General features: G+C 36.6%; 1 protein-coding gene across 3 annotated transcripts; it reads left to right on the plus strand.

The window, feature by feature from the left end:
- The first annotated feature begins 92 nt into the window (after positions 1-92).
- Positions 93-18214, plus strand: asb2a.1 (ankyrin repeat and SOCS box containing 2a, tandem duplicate 1). 3 transcript variants are annotated; one of them, XM_053242357.1, is made up of 11 exons: positions 93-284; positions 3494-3775; positions 6414-6533; positions 6649-6818; positions 9356-9511; positions 10318-10563; positions 10651-10822; positions 12920-12970; positions 14405-14975; positions 16189-16342; positions 18022-18214. In XM_053242357.1, exons 2-11 carry the CDS (start codon positions 3510-3512, stop codon positions 18165-18167), a joined length of 2052 nt encoding a protein of 683 aa, XP_053098332.1. In that variant the 5' UTR covers positions 93-284; positions 3494-3509; the 3' UTR covers positions 18168-18214. The 3 variants fall into 3 exon arrangements, with proteins under 3 accessions (XP_053098332.1, XP_026803897.3, XP_026803898.3); XM_026948096.3 differs by having other exon boundaries at positions 94-272; XM_026948097.3 differs by lacking the exon at positions 12920-12970 and having other exon boundaries at positions 94-272.
- Positions 18215-22017: the final 3803 nt, after the last annotated feature.

Here is a 22017-nt window from a genome sequence, read left to right on the forward strand (position 1 = left end):
CTGGTTCCTGCGGTTTCTCTTCACGTTCTGCTCCAGCTATCTCCTGAGAGGAATGTGAGGCCCGAGGCTGGCACGCAGCGCTCCTGAGATCATGTGCACTCTGTAGACATGTCCTATAAACAGAGCAGGGACGCAGGGACGCTTCTGGCAGAAGACTCGAGCAGCAAAAAGCGAAAGAGAAAAGTGTTTCTGTAACTTTACCTTTTAATTTAAAAAAAAAAACCTGACGGAAAATTCAACTTTCAGAAGAAGGTTTCAACTTTCAGAAGAAGGTAAGTGTCCCTGTAAGTGTTTATGCACATTATATTATATTATATTATATTATATTATATTATATAAGTTTTTTCTCCTTTTCTGCTGTGTTGATTGCATTAATAGAAAACTTCGTTAATGTAACTCTTCTGTTATGAGTGCAACTCGCCGTCGCAGCCACTGTCTGTATATTTCATTAATTATTTTTATTAATTTAACAGGACTTTTATATTTTAATGTTTGTTTATTAGGTGTATATACAGTTTATAGACACACAGACCTGCATGCTTCTGTTATTTGTGTGATATTTTAAAAGAGCTAAAGGATAAAAGAGTGAGAAGAGAAACCTGAGCTCTAATTCCACAGAGTAGTTAGGTGCAGATTTTCTATTTATAACCCTGAAGAACAGACATGTAACTGAGCTAATTTTATCCAACAACTGGGTCAGACACAACACACGACTTTACAAAAGCACAACAAGGCAGTGTTACGCTGGTCACACACTCTCACACACACACACACACACACACACATAAAAGCTCCACAGCAAGTGGGTTTTAAAATGGTAGACTATGTCTCATACACGTTTGCTTTAATCCCGTAGTCTGTTTATTAATCTTCATGAGCTCTGAAGGTATTCAGGAGTACTCAGGGGTACTCAGGGGTATTCAAGAGTATTCAGGAGTATACAGGGATATTCAGGGGTACTCAGGGGTATTCAGGGGTACTTAGGGGTATTCAGGAGTACTCAGGGGTATTCAGGAGTACTCAGGGGTATTCAGGGGTATTCAGGGGTACTTAGGGGAATTCAGGAGTACTCAGGAGTATTCAGGTGTTCAGGAGTACTCAGGAGTATTCAGGTGTTCAGGAGTACTCAGGGGTATTCAGCAGTACTTAGGGGTATTCAGGATTATTCAGGGGTACTCAGGGGTATTCAGCAGTACTTAGGGGTATTCAGGGGTATTCAGGGGTCCTCATGGATATTCAGGAGTACGCAGGGGTATTCAGGGGTACTCAGGATTATTCATCAGTACTCAGGGGTACTCAAGGGTACTCAGGAGTATTCAGGGGTACTCAGGGGTATTCAGCAGTACTTAGGGGTATTCAGGGGTACTCAGGGGTCCTCATGGATATTCAGGAGTATTCAGGGGTATTCAAGGGTACTCAGGAGTACTTAGGGGTATTCAGGGGTACTCAGGGTACTCAGGGGTATTCAGGAGTATTCAGGAGTACTCGGGGTACTCAGGGGTATTCAGGAGTACACAGGGGTATTCAGGGGTACTCAGGAGTATTCAGGAGTACTCAGGACTATTCGGGGGTATTCAGGGGTACTCAGGGGTATTCAGCAGTACTTAGGGGTATTCAGAGGTTCTCATGGATATTCAGGAGTATTCAGGGGTATTCAGGAGTACTCAGGGGTATTCAGGGGTATTCAGGAGTACTCAGGGTACTCAAGGGTATTCAGGAGTACTCAGGGGTATTCAGGAATACTCAGGGGTATTCAGGAGTATTCACGAGTACTCGGGGTACTCAGGGGTATTCAGGAGTATTCAGGAGTCCTTGGGGTACTCAAGGGTATTCAGGGGTATTCAGAAGTACTCTGGGTTATTCAGGAGTATTCAGAAGTACTCGGGGTACTCAGGGGTACTCAGTGGTATTTAGGAGTACTCAGGGGTACTCAGGGGTATTTAGGAGTACTCAGGGGTACTCAGGGGTATTTAGGAGTACTCAGGGGTACTCATGGTATATAATAGTGTTTCTCGATCCAGGTTATGAAAAACAAACTTATGGCTCAGTTAAGTGCCAGTTTTTAAAGTGCCTTAAGTTAATTCACTTATTGTTGAATTATTGTTGATATTTATTGATTAAAACTAGAGATGTTTGATACTAGAGATGGAATGTTACCACTTTTCTTTTTGATACTGACACTGAAACCTCGAGCGGCAGCCGAAACCCATCCCATATTGAGTTGTTTAAAAATTACTGAGCTTTATAATGTTTTTTTTAACTGATGCTCTTTGCAGTTAAACTCCTTCACACACAAATCAATAAATACAAAGCATAACTAGAAGGTTAAGTTCATGGATAAACTTTGGTGTTGCCTGACAGAGCCCACTAAACACACTAAACACACTAAACACACTAAACACGCTAAACATGCTTAACATGCTAAACATGCTAAACACGCTATACACGCTAGAAGAGTTTTACAATGTTTCATTGTCATAAATTTTAAAATATTAAATCATTTAACAGTTAAGTGTGTCAAAGTTAAAAGATGGTGCAGTGCTGCTATCATATCCCTGTTGGTTGCTATGGTGTTGCTAGGTGGTTGCTAGGGTGTTGCTAGGTGGTTGCCATGATATCCCAGGTGGTTGCTAGGGTGTTGCTAGGTGGTTGGTATCATTCCAGCACTTCATTCTCATAGGGGATCTATTTCTCTTCCAAATTTCTTGGCTCCGTTTTAAAAATTGCGATGCGTGAAAGGGGTACAAATTTGCGAAAAGAAGAAGAAGAAACAGAAGATGAAGATTATGGAGAAAAAATAGAAATAAAATGCTTACTGAAGATAAATGAATGAAGATGATCAACACATCAGATTGTACTTTCTACATCCTGAGCTTTTTCCAACAACAGATTTGGGGAGGAACCTTAAAGGTTCTGTGTAGAACCCTTTAATAACAAGGTTCCAAGCTAAAAACTCTTAATTATCCAAATAAGTAAGAGTTATTATTCAAACAGAAACAACTACATTTGCACCACTTATTTTTATTCTTTTATTCTTATTACTCTAACAGAAGTGCTGATATTTATGGTATAGCCATTTACAGGAATTTATGATTTTTGAAGAGTTGCTATGGCAATACAGGAGACACCCGAAAGCAGAAAAGCCAGAAAACGCAAATAAAATGCAAAGCAAAGAGGATTCACTGAAGGGGAAAGGACAAGGGACGTGAAAGACTCAGATTTTCACCTCACGTCAAATTTATCTAGGTGAACTTTGACCTGTGAATTCACGAGCCTAGGTTTGTGTGCCAAATGAAAACAAGCAGGCGGGGCTGTGATGTGATTGGACTGTCAAAAAAATGGAGGAGCTGCTAATTATTAAGTTGCACCACACTAAAGTTTTGCCTCGCTGTTTACTTTGGTAAATTTCTGTTTCTTTCTGGCTGCTAGGATTCTATCGTTAGCTATGCTCTCATGCCTGCTCTTTTATCATTTCTGTTTGAACGTTATTCAGGACCCCGGACTCCATCATGGCGGCTGCCGGCGGGCCTGTACTCGGTGCCACCAATCCCACACTGACCCACGATGACTTCTGCCTCTACGGCTACATGTCTGATGATGAACTGATGCAGCTGGCCATCGAGCGCAGTCTCACCGAGACCCAAAACAACTCCACGACGTCTTCAGCCGAAAACACGAAGACCTCCGTTCCTCAGCGCAGGACAGAGATTCCCCGGCCGAATCAGCGCCAGACACCGCGGCCCGCTCCCGCCCCCTGTCCTGCAAACCCACCCAGGTACAGAGTAGAGGAAATAACACACACACACACACACACACACACACACACAAGCACAGACTAACCCTGACTCACATCTGGAGATTCGTAACCATTTTTTACAATTTGAACAAAAGTTTAAGGTTGAGGTTGTGGGCGGAGTTAGCGTTTATTTCCCATGACTTCCTACATACATTTGATCAAATCCAAACACACCAATTTTTTCAAATTCATACAAATTTCTAACAGATTTCACACAAGACATAAGAAATCAGCTTATGTGAACACTATTTTTGTTTAATTTAAGACTAAATCAGACATTTCATCATTGGCTCATCATTTACACACATTTCAGACGCTCTATCCAAGTGTCTGTTTTGAGAGAAGACTCAATTTGGAATAATTGACCATTTTTTAAATGAAGTTTTATGAACAACAATAACAACAATACTACTGCTTCTGCTACCAACCCGAACAAAACTTTTTTGATTTTTTTGAAATACGAGACGGTTCATATATCATAATGCACAAACTAATTCAACAGCGAAGTCTCCAAACAGGAAGTGAGGTCTTAGCTCAGGAACAGTGAGACTCCAAGAAGCTTTTGTCTAAATCCCCTCTAGTTGGTGCTATAATTCACAAATTTGTAAAACTGCTCATAACTTCTAAACTGATAAACATCAGATTAAGATTCTTCTTTCTACTGATTCGCTTAAAAAGTCTGAAGAGTTTGTGATGTAAAGAATTTGTGATTTGTCTAACAGGAAGTCGGCCATTTTGAAACTGATAAAAACTGTTTGTTTGTTTTTTCCACTTCCACTTCCAATTTTTTTTCCAATCATCATGAAATTTGGATCACAGCATTGTTAAACCAACCAAACAAAACTTGTTTCTTAGATTTTTGATATACAAAACCTTTCATCCACAACGTGCAAGCGAAGGTGATGGCTATGTGACCAAACAGGAAGTGAGGGCATATCTCAGCGACCATTTTACATACTGATACCAAACTTGTCACATGTTTTTAGCAACATGACCTAAAGTTAACAAACAAGATTTGAGTTCATTTGTAACTTGGAATGGGTACTGACAACAGGAAGTGTGGCAATATCTTAGCAACAGTTTGATGTTTTGGCTTTAAATTGAATATGTCTGCTTGCGAACAAACACTGATGGTCCCAATGGCTTCTGGTCTTCCTCTGTCATGAAGACATGGGGCTAGAAAGTGCTTGGCCCCATTATGTTTCAAGTGACAATATACTGTATATTAACATTAAAAATTACACATCATTTATCTAAATTGTTTGCTGGCCCAAATTGCTCTGGTCACATTTTTGATGTAGGCTCAATAAAAAGACAAATACGCTTAAATACGCTTAAAGTAACATGTGTTCAGTTTGTGTTCTAAGCCGACGTGAGGCTGCACTTTGCCTGTGTCATGTGTTTATCTAACACAGCTCTGATTTATCACTGAAACACTGGCAGGCTGAGACCTGATATATCCACACCTGCTCCTGTACATCCTGCGTAACGCAGCACAGACATCAAACCAACACAAAATCCTGACCAGGATGAAGTCCAGCTGAAACGCCCCCAAAGCTCACATTCCACCCAGGAGAAAAATAGAAGCACATCTTCTCCTCTGTCCCGCTGCTTTGTGTTTAACACGGAGTTCGAGTTTCACTGAACAAACTCTTGTACATTTACTTTAGTGCACAATAGTTTCACTATGGTGCTTCATTAGAAACATTAGAGTTTATTGAAATGTCACAGTTTTCCTATTATATCTCATTATACCCAATATCACTATAGGGTTAGGGCTATCTACAAAACAAAATTACGTTAGGAATAACACACTGCCTGTCATGCTGTTAGAGGAAAATAATCAGGGACATGAGGGTGAAGTGATGAAGCGGACTTACGGTTACCAGGACAAGGTTATTTTCCTATATAACCACATCCCAAAGTGTTTTATTCCTCTTATACCACAGCAATTTTTTTAATTAAAGAACAACATCATACTTTTTTATCCATTTATAGTTACATTTAATGTCTGCGTTAGTTAGTTCCTGGAAGTTAGTTCCTGTTCTCACTTACGTTATAGCAGCTATAAACAGTTGTTCCCTCACTAGCCTCTCTTTTCTCTCTCTCTCTTGAAGTTAAAAAAACAAAAAAAAACAGCCGAGAAACTCCTCTGTCCTGAAGATGTCGGAAAACTTAAAGTTACAGCTTTACCACTGACACTGGAGACTCCTTCCATAATTATTAAATAAATGTCGCCTTACTTTAAGGAAACTTCACCATTTCAACTATTACACAGTTTTTTTAATCTGTTTATGTGGAACATTCGCCGTACACGTCCCTGTGAATGAGCTGTTGCTATAGAAACGATAACGTATTATTACTATTAGTAATATAAACCTGTGATTTGTAGTTGTGCTACTGTCAGTCTAGTTGTGCTGCCGTTCTAGAAAATTAATCAACATCTTCTGACCAATCATGATCCAGAATTAAACAGCACTGTGGTGTAAATATTACCACATTTAGATGTTAATGAAGATGATCTGTAGTATCACAAAAACCTTTTATTATCAAAACAACAAAAATTTGACTGAATCGTAATTTATTGTTTGGCTGAAATTTTCGTTTTTCTCCACAGGGATAAAAATGACCAGCAGTCTGTAACAGTGAGCCACTTCATCACCGGGAATGGGAAGCGAATGGTGGCGTATCGGAGATATGACGGGACTCTGATACAAGTCAAACCCGAGGAGGAAGAGTGAGTAGATTCACCTCGTAACCACGTCGTATCACATTTCAGCATTATTCAGAGGTATTTGGGTTTTTTTTTAGTTTCTGGATGTTCTGAAGTCTCGTGTTTTGGTTTCTGATAGAGAAGTGGATCCTGTGCTGAAGGCAATCAGGGACGGAGATGTTGGAACTTTGAGAGGACTGATCAAAAAAGCAGACTGCAACCTTCTGATGCCAAACGAATACGGCTGGATTCCACTTCACGAGGCTGCGCACTACGGCCAAGAGCAGTGTATTAAAGCGATCCTGAGAGGTAGGACTGACACACCGTCCACACGTATATGGCTATTTTTTTGAAAAAGTAGTTTTAACCTTTCCATTTAAAAGAAAAACAATCTTGTTCACATCAACGGTGTTTTCAAAAATATCTCTGTTCAAATGAAAACACAAAAATGATTTGAAGACTGTTCCGTCAAACACCTCAGGAATAACCTGAAGAGCCGCGTATTGAGCGTTAGAGAAGACGAAGTGTGGAACATGGCTGAAAGTTTGAAAACAAGAAATGAAAAACTCAAGGATTCATACATGTGGCTTAAGGTTCCACTTCAATACAATGTGTCCTCCTGGGTCTTGTCCTAAACCTGTACTCTCAGTGTGGTTTGGATTCAGGAGCAGTACAGCGTACGTCATATTCCGTCTCCTCCACGTCATATTCCGTCTCCTCCACACGAGGGTGTAGAGTGAAATTAAACTGTAAACATGTTATTAAATAAGAAATTACAGTAACACTTTACATTAACAGTACATGAATAATCATGCACTAATACCTGAATTAATACTTACTTAAATATGAACTAATGATGAGTTAAGGTGTGTACTAATCATGAACTAATGAAGAGCTAACCTTAACTACGCGTCTGAGTCTTATGAATTCATGCGTGAATTACGACCACCTTAAGTACGTTAGTTCACGTTTGTTAGTTAATGTATTAATTCACACGTAGGAGTAAACTAAATCAAACATGCTCTGTAAGAAAGAATATGAATTAAATGTGCATCATTTTAAATGGTTTATATTCAATTCAATTCACTTTTAGTGCTTTTAACAATGGACATTGACACAAAGCAGCTTTACAAAATAAATAAATGGATTCACAAAAAAAAAAGAAAAAAAGATATATTGTAAATATGTGAATTTATTCCTGTGAATTTATATAATTTGCCACATGCAGCTGCGTACACAAACATCACTGGATGGCGATGGATTACTTTCATAATTAACATTAATCCTCCTTACTGAAAGTAGAAAGACGCACTAATAATAAACACAAAAAATTTCATCTCAAACTGTTTTGCATCGTTCTCCATCCATTTCTCTTCAAATCCCACTGTAGCACTCGTACGTGCTCTGGGTGGCTATAGGACCCGCGGCACTGCTCCTTTGCCCACAAGGGTGAACTTACTACAGTAACGTTTATGCATTTAGTAGATGCTTTATCTATTAACATTTAAACCCAGTGTTCTATAAGATTATTTCTGATGTTTTAGTCTGAGATTGATGGAGAATGATGTCATTCTCCTACATGTTAATTAATACATTAACTAACAAACATGTACTTAAGATGGTCGTTCTCACGCCATAGTTAAGTTTAGCTGGTCATTAGTTTAGATTATGATTAGTACACACCTTAACTCATCATTAGTTCATATTTAAGTAAGTATTAATTCAGGTATTAGTGCGTGATTATTCACGTACTGTTAATGTAAAGTGTTACTGAAATGACAGAGCACAAACTAACAAACTGGTCAGCAGCCGCAGTCCAACACGTTCATAACACACGCAATACACACGCAAGAGACATCAGAGTTTTCACAAACATACATTTTTCCACACATCCACACCAAAACAGTGAAAATTCTCCACCTTCATTTTAAGCTGTGTTTTCACTGAGCCAAAAATGCAGTTTAGGTGTGAATAAGAGGCCAACACGCAGAAAAGAAAAATACATCTTCAAAACATATCTAGAAGCAACAACAATCCTGTGCACCCTTTAAGAGATTACATAATACTTTCACACACTGAGGGAGGAAAAGACACCATCCACCATTCCACCGCTGGTGAAAAAAAGATATCTACAGTCCCTTCATCCAAATAATCATGTGACTTCTGATCGCACCAGAAATAATTTAGTGGTTTCACAGTGATGGAGGGTGAATACTTACGCAATCAATGTTTACGTTTTTTAATTTGTAAATAATTTTGTGGAGGAGTTCAAGGGGGGGTGAATACTTATGCAAGTCACTGTAAAATATGAATATGATCAAAACCTGGTTACCTCTGCCAGGAGGTTAAGACCTGACCGTAAGATCCATCTAACAAAATAATGACCTTAAAAAAAAAAAAAAAAAAAAAAAAGAGCACAGAAATGATTTCTGGACACAAAATCAATGTTTTTGCGATGACACTTTGAGTTGCACAAATGCACAAATCTTAGAATATACTGTACAACAACATGCACAAAAACAAAGAATATACTGTAAGACTCTCCACAAAGGTCTACAATCTTGTTTGACTTTACAGGATAAAGTTCAGTGCTGTTATTAAATATTAATTGCAAACATGTCCATAATAAAATAAATAAAATACACCTTTTAACAAAAATACGGTGATAAAAAATGAATAAAATTATACACCATGCCTGTATGTGAATGCTAAAAATAATGACTCGTTGCTGTTTATTTTTATATATTCATCATTGCTTATATTCATTGAGGGTGCTGATAATAATTTTGTTATCAATTGAACCATTCTGTTCATTTTTCATTCATATTTTTAATGCTCTGATAAAGTCCAACCTGGGATGATTAACAAGCGCACGCTGAAGGATCAGACGGCTCTCCTGCTGGCCGTGTCGAGGGAGAACAAGGAGTGTGTGGCGTGTCTCCTGGAGAAAGGTGCAGATCCCGACATCGCCAACAAGGACAAGGAGACGCCTCTGTATAAAGGTACGAGAAGAAGTTTCCTAAACCAGCTTCAGATCTAAACAATAACGTGTGTAATTGTTGATGTGTAAGGAAACGTTTATGTAACATGTATGGAAGGAGTCTCCAGTGTCAGCGCTTTGGAACAGTCAGAGGTAAAGCTGGAACTTTAGGCTTTCCGACATCTTCAGCACAGAGGAGTTTACGCTTTTTGTGGTTTCTCAGTAACATGCGCAACAAGCTGAGAAAGAAGAGATGCTGGTGAGGGAACGGCTGTGTATACAGTAGCTGCTCTAACGTAAGTGAGAACAGGAACATTTAATGTAGCTATAAATGGATAAAAAGTATGATTTTTTTTCATTAATAAAGGATTGTAGTCACTGACAGGTAGTAATACTATATGAGAAATAAAACACTTGTTATATAGGAAAATAATCTTCAGGGTGGTAACAGTGACTCTGCTCCATCACACTAGCTTGTTGTTGATTAGTTTCCCGTAACAGCACACCCCGAGACAAGCGTGTGTGTGGTGTGTCCATCATTTCACAGACTCGTTTAATGCTGTTGTACTGGAGGTGTGAAAGTGCAGCGATTATCTGATCAAATAAATTAAAATATTAGTCTTATTTTATCTATTTGCATTGACTCCGCCCACTTGTTTACACTTTCAGGTAAAAAAAAAAGTCCCAAAGTGCGTAATCATTAAGGCAAACATGCAGAACAGACGTGTTATTTTGCTCGTGTGAAAGCTGCAAGCGTCTGTAGATCCTGTGTGTAAATCAGAGGAAACATTGTGGAGGTAAGTTTATGAGGTGTTTCTGTCTTTCCAGCGTGTGAGAAGGAAAACCCAGCGATCGTGGCCATGCTGCTGAATCACGGCGCCACGGTGAACAAAAGCTGTATCCAGGGCTGGACGGCGCTGCACGAGGCCGTGTGCAGGAACAACGTGGAGATCTGTGAGATGTTAGTGAAGGCAGGGGCAAAAATTAGCACGCCCAACGTGTACGGCATCACCCCCATCTTCGTGGCGGCTCAGAGTGGGAACGTAGATACACTTCGGTTCCTCCTGAAAAACGGTAAGGGAAATATTTCTGCTTTTTTATTCTACAATATCTGAGGAGTTTTTACAGAAAGGTTTATACTGGATTTTTTTCTACCATCAGGTGCTGATATCAACAGCCAGGCAGCAGATGGAGCCACGGCGCTTTATGAAGCCTGTAAGAACGGTCATGTGGAGATCGTGGAGTTCCTGCTGTCTCAAAAAGCCGACGCCAACAAACCGGGCAAAACCGGACTGCTGCCGATTCACATAGCAGCTCAGAGGGGAAACGATCGGTAAGTGTCCAGTCACCATCTGTGCTGAAGTGATGCCATAATAATAATAATAATAATAATAATAATATACACTGTTATAATAATAATAATAATAATAATAATAATAATAATAATAATAATAATAATATACACTGTTATAATAATAATAATAATAATAATAATATACACTGTTATAATAATAATAATAATAATAATAATAATAATAATAATAATAATAATAATATCACCACCACCAAAAAAAAAATAATATCACCAACAACAACAACAAATAAATAAATAAATAATAATAATAATAATACTATACACTGTTATAATAATAATACTAATAATATCACCAACAACAAAAATAGTAATAATAATAATAATAATAATACTAATAATAATAATATCACCAACAACAACAACAAATAAATAAATAAATAAATAAATAAATAATAATAATAATAATATACACTGTTATAATAATAATAATAATAATAATAATAATAATATCACCACCACCAAAAAAAAAAATAATATCACCAACAACAAAAATAATAATAATAATAATAATAATAATAATATACACTGTTATAATAATAATAATAATAATAATAATAATAATAATATCAACAACAAAAATAATAATAATAATAATAATAATAATAATAATAACAATATACACTGTTATAATAATAATAATAATAATAATAATATCAACAACAAAAATAATAATAATAATAATAATAATATCACCACCAACAGCAACAAAAAAATAAATTAATTAATAAATAATAATAATAATAATAATAATAATATCACCACCAAAAAAAAATATATCACCAACAGCAAAAATAATAATAATAATAATAATAATAATAATAATAATAATAATATCACCAACAACAACAACAACAAAATAAATAATAATAATAATAATAATAATAATAATAATAATAGACATGTAGCTAGGCCTTTTTTCATGACAAAATTTAATTATGGATATTTTGGATATTTGTGATCTTTTGACATTTACTTATTTTCCAAGGACACACACATTTCATTTCAGAAAATTAACTCCTTGCCTTAAAAAAAAATAATAATAATTTAAAGGATTTTTTTTAATAGATTTGGAAAACCATCTTAAGGTTGAAATATCCAGAATAACCAGGAACGTATTTTTTTAATATATATATTTTTAAACACTAACCTGGGAAGATAAATATGTAGCATAAAAAGAGATCCAGAAGTAATAGGTCCATTGTATTTTTTTTATTATTATTATTATTTTTATTGTAATATTTTTTCCAGCTCCAGAAAAGCCTCTCTAAATCATATCACATTTCATGTATTAATTTTTTTGTTGATAAGTTACTTTACATAAATTTTTAAAAATGATCAAATTAAAAACTTTGAAAAATATTGAAAAGTAAATTACTTAAAACGTCTGTAAAAACATTGAAACATCCAGAAACATGAAAAAATGAATACTTTTATTATTATTATCATTATTATTATTATTATTATTATTATTATTATTATTGATTGAGCTCAGTGGAAGTAGCCTGATTGGTTCAAAAACACAGTAATGAATGAATGCATGAATGAATGAAGGTGTTTATTTTGAAGATATTTTACAAAAAGTGTCACATGAAATGGCATATTATTATTATTATTATTATTATTATTATTATTATTATTATTATTTATTCTGCCAGTGCTTTGAAATTTAAATATTTTGTAAACATCTCATGCAGTGAAGAATCTTTTCCATCCTAAATAATTAAAATTGAATTCATATTTATATTTATTTCATTTCATTTCATTTTATTTTAATTTATCCTGTATTCAGTTTGATTGTACTGAGTACTTAAATTATTCTGCTGTCTCAGTGCCTTCATTTCTGGGTATATTTGTTTAATTAATAGCTGTTGTTCTAGCTCATAGTTTCCTGTTAGCACATCACGTGATTTAATTACTGCTCTTTGCAGTAGAAGTAAAGTCACATTCGTGTGTATTGTAAATATGTAATATAGTGTGTGTGTATATTTGTGAGTCTGTTGAAATGATTAGTTTGAATAATTGAATGTGTGTAAATGTTGTCGCATGCTGTTTCAGCACCGACCTCTTCACTTACGGGTCAGCACACAATACTGACAGGGCGCTTCAGTAAGTCCAACAGCGTGGCTGGAAAGAAATGCAAGGAGAAAAATGCTGAATTAACACGTAACATTATTAACATGACATTAACGTGTAGAGTGAAACACAGTGTGGATTTAATTTACGAAGTCATTTTACCTACTTAACCGTGTGTCAGTCTGCTTTTTCACTACAGCTGTCACTTCATTCTCAGCTTTTAGTGGTGTTTTAATCCCTTTTAAGCTGCTTTGGATTTAGAAAGTCCATTAGATGAATAAATGTATTTAATGGTGGTGTTCATAAGGCTTCATGAAACCTACGTAACTCCTTCCATATAAACCTACATATCCATCTACGTCCAAACTCGTTCGTTTTGATTTAACACTTGAGGCAGATTTTTGTTGATATAATCTGGGGTTATGACACTTACGTTCGAAAGTCATGACAACTGACATTGTGACACGTCAAACAACAAAACCTGACATGACATAATCTGGAGTCGGATTACATATAAGCTACATAACTCGTTACGCTGTCATAGCACTGACATAAATATATATTTGTAAAAATGTTATAAACAGAAATATGAAATTTTACTTACGGACCATGAAAAATATACTGACACTCTCATTAGTGTCATAACATTGACATAGGTATTCATAAAAATGTTATAAGCAGAACTATGGCATTGACTTAAGGACCGTAGAAATTATGCATAACACAGAAAATAGTCATAACCGTATCACAGCACTGACATTAGTATTCATAAAGCATAAGCAGAAATCTGAAATTTTACTTAAGGGCCATAGAAAATATACACAGCTGTCATTATAGTGTCGTAGCATTGACATAGGTATTCATATGTATGTTATAAGCAGAAATTTGAAATTTTACTCAATAAATTTTACTTACATAGATTATAAGCAGACATAGGAAACTCAGTTTACGTAAACTCTGTCATTACAGTTTCACAGAATTGGAAATGGCATAGATATTCATAAACATCTGATAAGCAGAAATATGGAATGTATATGAACCTCTCAGCAACCATATGTCATTTGACTCAAGTGTTCTGTCAGCTTGACATCAGAATGTCATGATGAATATGACTTCATGAATGTTTATGTAGGTTTATGAAGCCCTTATGTCAGGACAGCCCATGTGAGGTGTAAGATGTAGGAGTTTTTCTCATGAAGATTAGAATCATCATGCCATTTCACTGTGTGTATTTCACTCAGTAATTCCAGCTACTAAACCATTCTTATGTACCGTAACTGCCTCCATTAGCAGTTCATTAGCAGTTCACTAGCAGTTCATTAGCAGTTCATTAGCAGTTCATTAGCAGTTCATTAGCAGTTCACTAGCAGTTCATTAGCAGTTCATTAGCAGTTCATTAGCACTGTCATTGCCGCTCAGGTGCATGAATCAGATGTAAAACTTTATAACGCTGCCTCTGTGCTTCAGAATCGTGTCAATGCTCATCCCTGCCACCAGTAAGGCCCGTGTGAGGCGTAGCGGCATCAGTCCTCTCCATCTCGCCGCCGAGCGAAACCGAGACGAGATCCTCGAGCTGCTCATCGAGTCCGGCTTCGACGTCAACGCCACGCTGTCCGAGGACCGCAGCACCATGTACGAGGACCGCCGCAGCACCGCCCTCTACTTCTCCGTAATCAATAACAACATCGAAGCCACCAGCATGCTACTGCAGGCCGGCGCCGACCCCAACCTGGACACGTTCAGTCCTCTGCTCGTAGCCCTGAGGCAGGGCTGCATAAGGACCGTGACCTTACTGGTGGAATACGGCGCTAACATCAACGCCTACATCCCCACGCACCCCACCACCTTCCCCGCCACCGTCATGTTCTGCATGAAATACCTCACCGTGCTCAAGTACCTGATGGACAACGGCGGCGACGCGCTGTCGTGTTTCAGCTGCGTGTACGGCAGCGACCCTCACCCGCCTCTGAAAACGAGTCACAGCGACAGAACACGCTACAGAGATGATCAACCTATATCACACAACACCTGCGTACAGGTAACACAGTAATCTATTTCACTGCTAGTTCTCCTGCAGTGTCATTGCTTCAACATTCATAACAACATTCTGAGCAGACACAGGAAACACACGTTCCTCAACAGCCAGAAAAAATAATATACACAACCCTGTCTTTACTGTTTCAGGGAATATGCATAGATACTGATAGAAATTTCAATTAAAGACCATAGAAAATATACATCCCTCTGTCATTAGTGTCGTAGCATTCATTAATATTCATTAAATAGTTATAAGCAGAAATATGACAACTTTACTTATGGACCAATGAAAAGATACATAACTCCGTTATTACAGTGACACTGCATTAACATACAGTAGATATTTCTAAAAAAATATTTTAAAATGTTTAAAAAAATGTTAGTGTCATAGCCTTGACATAGGTATTCATAAAAATATTATATTCGCAAAAATATTATATTTTACTTAAGGACCATAGACAACAATATATCTGTCATTACTGTCATAGCCTTGACATAGGTATTTATAAAACTGTTATAAGAAAAAATATGATATTTGACGTAAGGAACATAGAAAGTGTAAAATATAAGTCATAAAGTATAATATACATAACTCTGTTATTACAGTTTCATGGAACTGGTGTATAAATATTCATAAGAATGTTATAAGCAGAAATACGGAACGTATTCCAGCCTTATGTCAACCTGTCACCTGACTCAGGAGTTATGTCAGCGTGATATGAACACTGATGAATAAGACTTTCTAAATGTTATGTAAGTGTTTCTGCGTGTAGTTTTATGTCATGTTATGAAGGCTTTATGTCATGACAGCAGTGTGATGGGTTAGATGTAGGAGTTGGTCAGAAATTAAGGCACCTTTGCTGAAGTGGGCGGAGCAACACAAAAGGGGGTGTGGAATTTAAAAATATATATATATTTAAAAAATGTTTATGAGTAGAGAAGTAAAGGTTTATTATATATGTTTTTGTTGGTCATGTGCAAATGGGCGTGGAAGGGAGGCGGAGTCAAGGAGTACACAAACCATTCCAATGTTTTTGGAGTTCACCTTATAAACACTAGAGCTCAAATTCCACCTTTAATCCATTAAGATTAACTTGAGAAATAATATTTAAATCTAAAGGAAATGTGTACAGTCCTGACTGATCTGAATCATTCTTAGCACGGCTATGCTAACACTGATGCTAACACTGTACCCGTGTCTCCTGTACCTCCAGTTCTGTGACATTGTCTCCACGGACACGTACAGCCCCTGGGCAGGACCCATCATAGATGTGCTGCTGGATTACGTAGGTGATGTGAAGCTCTGTTCCCGGCTCGTTGAACACTTGGACAGTTACGCTGACTGGGCCAGCATCAAGGAGAAAGCAAGTACGGCTAAACCCTCAGGCGTGAAAACTGCCGAGAAATCCAGCATGGTCAGACTGGTAGATAGAAACGTCCTGAATTCCTACACCACATCGAGTGTATTTCAGAAAGGAACACTACACTACAGCAATTAGAAATGACCTCAAACATCAAAATCTCTATAAAAATCTCAAATTGTAAATAATCAATTTAGGAAATAAGGAAGATGCAATCTCAGACAGGATGTTTAGTGTACAAATTTTATAAACATAGCGAATGCTATCACATTTAATCTTATGTAACTACCTAGTGAAAGCTAGGCTGAGCAGCTTTGCTAAGCTACAGTAGTCTAGCAGTTTGAGACACTGTGTGTGTGTGTGTGTGTATGTGTGTGTGTGTGTGTGTGAAACCAAGCGAGATTTTCATCAGGGAATTGTCGATATTATGTTCAGAGTTGCGTTATGTGCATATAGTAAGGATTTAATACTGAAACTTAAGCACTATTCAGAAGTTATTTAGGGTTTAGAGTTTGAGTAAAACGGAGGCGTGTTTCTGAAATTAACTGAAGTCCAGCGCCTCTGTCTGACAGTTTGATGTAACCACAGTATGTCAAGCTGAAATGTATGTTTTGGCTGTAAAGCTGAACTCAATATTAAATACATAAGTATGACACTTAAATATGACAGTTTTAATTTTTATCTCGGTAATTTTTACCTTAGGTATGAGAAATGTGCTATATAAATTAAACTGTAAATTAATTAATAATATTGTCACTTAAAAGTCAAAAAAAGCTGTTTTTTATTTCAAGGACATTGGAGGAGATGCATTTTAATCAGAGTCATTGCTTATGGATAAAATTATGAATGAATTTAAAGTTTAGGCGAAATGTGTAAGTGCTTGGTCAGCTTATCCTTCAAACCGTGGTCATGTATTCTTTATGGGAGAGTGCTTCGAATCAACAAAATCATTAGTGTTATTTATCAATCTGACAAATTAAAAAATAGGAAATTAAAAGCCTGATAAAGCCCCTAAATTCCAAGTACGTGTTACAATTTGATGTCTTAGAATCTCCTAGCTTCATGAAAATCTTTAAAAATAATAATAATAACAGCTAAATAATAGTCTGTGCTGGATCAAGTGCTATTCTCTGCGCTGCAGAATAATGAGTGTGGAAGCCTTTTTTTTTAAACTAAACCACTGATTAATGTGATCATTACAGCTAGGATTATTCATGCAGTGATATATTAGTGATATATGAGACTCCTGTTAGATTTATTTCAACGCTTGCCATCTTCACATTCAGATCTAATTGTATTGTATCTTTTTAAATTTTAAATTTGTCTTTTTCTTCTATGTTACATGATCTTCTTCTTCAGTCCGCATTTTCTATCCCCTGATTTTTTGGGGGGTTTAAAGGCAGGTGATTGTGTTTAAAGGCAGTGGTCTAGACGAAACTTAAAAACTCCGTCTTAGACGCTTCTACGTAAGAAAAATCTGGGAACCTCAGAGGTGTGAATTTTAACAATCTGAATGCTGCGTAAAGAAAATGTACTTAAGCAGTTGCGTAACTCGACTCTGAATACGAGGAACCTTCCCTGAGTGGAACTTTTGAACTTTTAGTCACTGTATCATCATTCGCTTTAAATCAGTAAGTATTTGTATCTTTTCAGTGCTGCGTCTTGTTCATTTGTTTTTTATTTCAGTGCCTCCGCGGCCGCTCATGCAGCTCTGCAGGCTGAAGATCCGGAAGCTGATTGGAATCCACAGACTGAACAAAATCAAAAAGTTGCCACTTCCTGGACGACTGATCAAATTCCTGAACCACGAGGAGCGCACACAAGATTTATGAGCCTCGTTAGGTGTGACAGAAAACACAGAGAAAGGGAAAGATTAAACGAGGAACGACACATTTACACTCTACAGCACTTAGGCACATGTAAAGAAATTCTGTAAAAGAAGATAAAAAATAACGAGATGTTATTAAAGTAATATTATTAATGACTATAAAACCAAATCAAATCAATAATCAGTGTGATCGTTTGCATTTAAAGCCGCATCATTTCTCTCAGTTCGTACAGTTTTATAAGGAAATCAGCTGCTCCTTTTTTTCCTGCATCTTGAACAACCTCTAAGAAGACTTGCTTCTGTTTCTGCATCTAAAATCAGAACAGCTTCTGTTATGTTTTTGCCCAAAAACAAAAAAATCCTCTATTACTGAATATAATACGTTCTTTAACAACATACACACATTTCTGTCTAAGATTTACTTTAATTCTGGAAGAACAAAATTATCTTCTGATTCAGAAGACAATAAAAACATCTAAGACTAAAGTTATAGACTATTACTAAATCTATATTTATATTATTCAAATGATTGTTATTATATTTATTAATAATCATTATATATAACTTATGACTTTTGCACAATGCCTACTGTATTGTATTGTAAATATCTTTAGAAATGCATTTGTCTAAATCAGATCTACAGATATGTGACAAATTAAAGGAAAACGCACAAACCAAACCATCTGAAATGCAAAAATAAACGCCCCCACACAGCATACGAGAGCCACTGTGTTTACTTCGTCACGTGTCAGTACTCCTGTATGTATTATGTGTGTATATATTCTTCAACCCATTTTATATGTACAGTATGTGTGTGTTAATTTAAATGGATTGTAGTTCGGAACAGTTACGATGCAATATTGGACTGAATTGCACTTAATTGTAGATAATTAGACATTAATTTCTACACTAGTTTTAATACAGTCTTAGAATAAAAAGGTTAAATCTAGCACTCTTAAGCGTTCTTTAGTTTCTTCCTCTACAGAAGGTTTCTCTTTCAGAAATGGATCCAAGTAGAACCTTTTTAGATGTTTAAAGAGCCCTTAAGATTTGGTTTAATAGTGAACTTGGAAGTGAAGTGGTTATCAATACAGTGGCCAAATACTGTGTTATTTGATGTAATAGTAATTATTTGATGCTGAATGTAATAAATTAACATTAAAATGCTGAAGTATTTCCATTTTATTGTACACATTACTCTTAAATAAATCTGGAAAGCACTGATAATATTGTGTCATCGGATCTGAAGTTTAATTCCTAGCCTTGTCTCATTCATTACTTCAGTTGAAAAGAGTATTTTAGGGATTATATAGATATATATATATATTTTTTTTTTTTTTTCATAGCAAATTAGATGTTGTTTTCTATTCCTCCAGTTCTCTGGAGTCCTCTGAGGTCATGTGATATACAGGATGAATCCAGTAGGTAGCGCTGTAGCCTCACAGCTCCAGTGTGTCCGGTTTGATCCAGTTTACACTTTGCAGTTTCTCTATAACATGACAAGCTGCATTTTTTTTTTGTCTTATTAACTTCAAGAGAGAGAAAGAACAGAGAGGCTGGTGAGGGAACGACTGTTTATAGCTGCTATAACATAAGTGATAAAAGAAGCTATGTTCAAAAACATTAAATGTAGCTATTAATGTAGAAATAATTTGCTGTTCTATGCAGTGGTATAAGAGGAATAAAACACTTTAGCTGTGCTGTTATTGAAAAGTAGTCAACCTCAAGGTTGTAACAGTAACTTAATGTTACAGCTTTATCTCTGACTGTTACAAAGCGCTGACACTGGAGACTCCTTCCATAAATGTTAAATAAACATCTCCTTAGAAGAAGAAAACTTCACAGATTTTTAAAAATCTCTTTATGTGGAGAGAATGAGCTGTTTCTATGGAAACCATATAATATATAAACCTGTGAGTTGCAGCTGAAGTACTACCAGAGCTGCTGTTATCGAATATTAATCAACATCTTCTGACCAATCAGAATCCAGAATTCAACAGCACTAATTTATTGCACATATTCCTAATTTTAAATTGTAATTAAATGAGTTTCAATGCTGTCTAACAAGCACAAGGGGGCAGCAATGATCTAAAACAATAAGGTTTGAAATATCCATCATAGACTTTTGTCCAATCTACTGAGACAGGTTATAAATATATATAAAAATATAAATATATATATATATATATATATATATATATATGTAAGCTATACTATACTGTACAGCTTTGCCACATCGCTCCTGCTGATAACTCTCATTCTCCATTTGTCTTCCATTTCAATGTGTTTTGTCCTCCACTTTCCACACAATGCATCATGGGTCTGAAACAATCGCCAGTCAATACAATTTGCGAGATGGGCCAAACCACAGCAATCCATTCTGCCTCCCTCGTCTCTGGGCCCGTCGAGCTCCAGCAGCAGTCGTGTGGAAAAATGGCTTTTCAAGAGAGTAGTGGGCCGAGAGTAGAGGGTTTCATCACCATTTGTTTCGTGCAGAGGATTGAGTAGACAAATAAAAAGTGCTGGCTGAAGACTGAGGGATGTTGTAGAGCTGGATGTGGACTCAGGATCTACTCAAAGACTCGTACCAATGGTGTAGCTAAGAATATAACTTTATTTACCTATAGAGGGGAAAAAACCTAGATTATATTCACATTGCAATCGCATGGCAAACCAGTGGGGTTTCGGTACGAGCCGGAGCAGTAATGGCTGATTTGACCCACCTGAAACTCATGTACTTATGCGTTTTCTCTCCCTGTCAGTGATATTTCCGATATTTACAAGACAAAAGTGAAGCTGCAGAAATGCAGAGTGAGCTGGAAAGCCAATATTTTGGTCGTTCACCTCTATTGTGCTTGTTTTTAATCAGGTTGCCATTATTGATGGTCCAGATGTTCAAGCTGGGGTTCCGCTAACCTTTCTTTTCAATTTTTCAATTCATTAATTAATTCAGACGTGGGACATTCAAACAGGAAATACTGTTATCACCCAATTTTTGGCCCCCAATAATCCAAAGAGCATCATCCTTTTTTCATTATAACCCTGTGACCGGCCATTGGAGGTAGATAAAACATGAGCGCGATTAATGGCTGGTCAGGCATCTGGAGGCCATTCCACACACGCCATTATCAAACACACCAGTATGGATCTCATCTGGCTCATTGATCTGGGAGACTGCATTGTACTAGTCCCTTGGATTATGCAACACAATATTCCAAAGCAGTGCTCAATGCTCCAGGATCAGCAGAACCAAGGGATTGGAAAAAGACATTGGATGATCCAATATGGAAACCTTAAAGATTTGCACTTCCTTAAAAAGTCTCACTCTTGCTTCAGTGGATAATTTAACCTGGATACTGTTGATCTGCACACAAAAGCTGCTGCTGTAATCACAAAGACTCTCCTGTGATATATGAATAAAAGCGTATTGAAATGAATTAAACATCCTAACCGACTATCTGATTGAGTCTGGTTCTTCCTCATGTAGTCTCAGGGAGTTTTTCCTGTGCCATGGTCGCCTCTGGCTTGCTCATTAGGAATAACTGTAAAATTAAATTAAAATTTTATATCTGGATTTCTGTAAAGCTTTCTGTCCATTGTTGAAAGCAGTATATAAATAAAATGGAACTGAGTAGGCATTATTATTGATGTCATATACTTTACACATTGCTGCAGAATAAAGTGATCTGAGCCACCTGCAGAACAGTGGGTTGGTGGAGCGCTTTTAGAAAACACCTACAAATATTACTCATAAGTTCATATTTGAATTATTAAAGGGCTGAAACCCAGGGGGTGTTGGAAGCCCAGAAAGTTTTCTCCAATCCATTCAGAACCTCAGAACCAAACTCCTCACA

This window comes from Pangasianodon hypophthalmus, chromosome 19 (assembly GCF_027358585.1).
Source record: "Pangasianodon hypophthalmus isolate fPanHyp1 chromosome 19, fPanHyp1.pri, whole genome shotgun sequence".
In the NCBI taxonomy this organism is placed as follows: domain Eukaryota; kingdom Metazoa; phylum Chordata; class Actinopteri; order Siluriformes; family Pangasiidae; genus Pangasianodon; species Pangasianodon hypophthalmus.

Excerpts from the sequence above, each read along its gene's own strand:
- asb2a.1 (XM_053242357.1), top strand. The coding sequence starts at position 3,510 with ATGGCGGCTGCCGGCGGGCCTGTACTCGGTGCCACCAATCCCACACTG. Across the intron at positions 3,776-6,413 it reads TGTCCTGCAAACCCACCCAG|GGATAAAAATGACCAGCAGT; the intron begins GTACAGAGTAGA and ends TTTTCTCCACAG. Across the intron at positions 10,564-10,650 it reads TCGGTTCCTCCTGAAAAACG|GTGCTGATATCAACAGCCAG; the intron begins GTAAGGGAAATA and ends TTCTACCATCAG.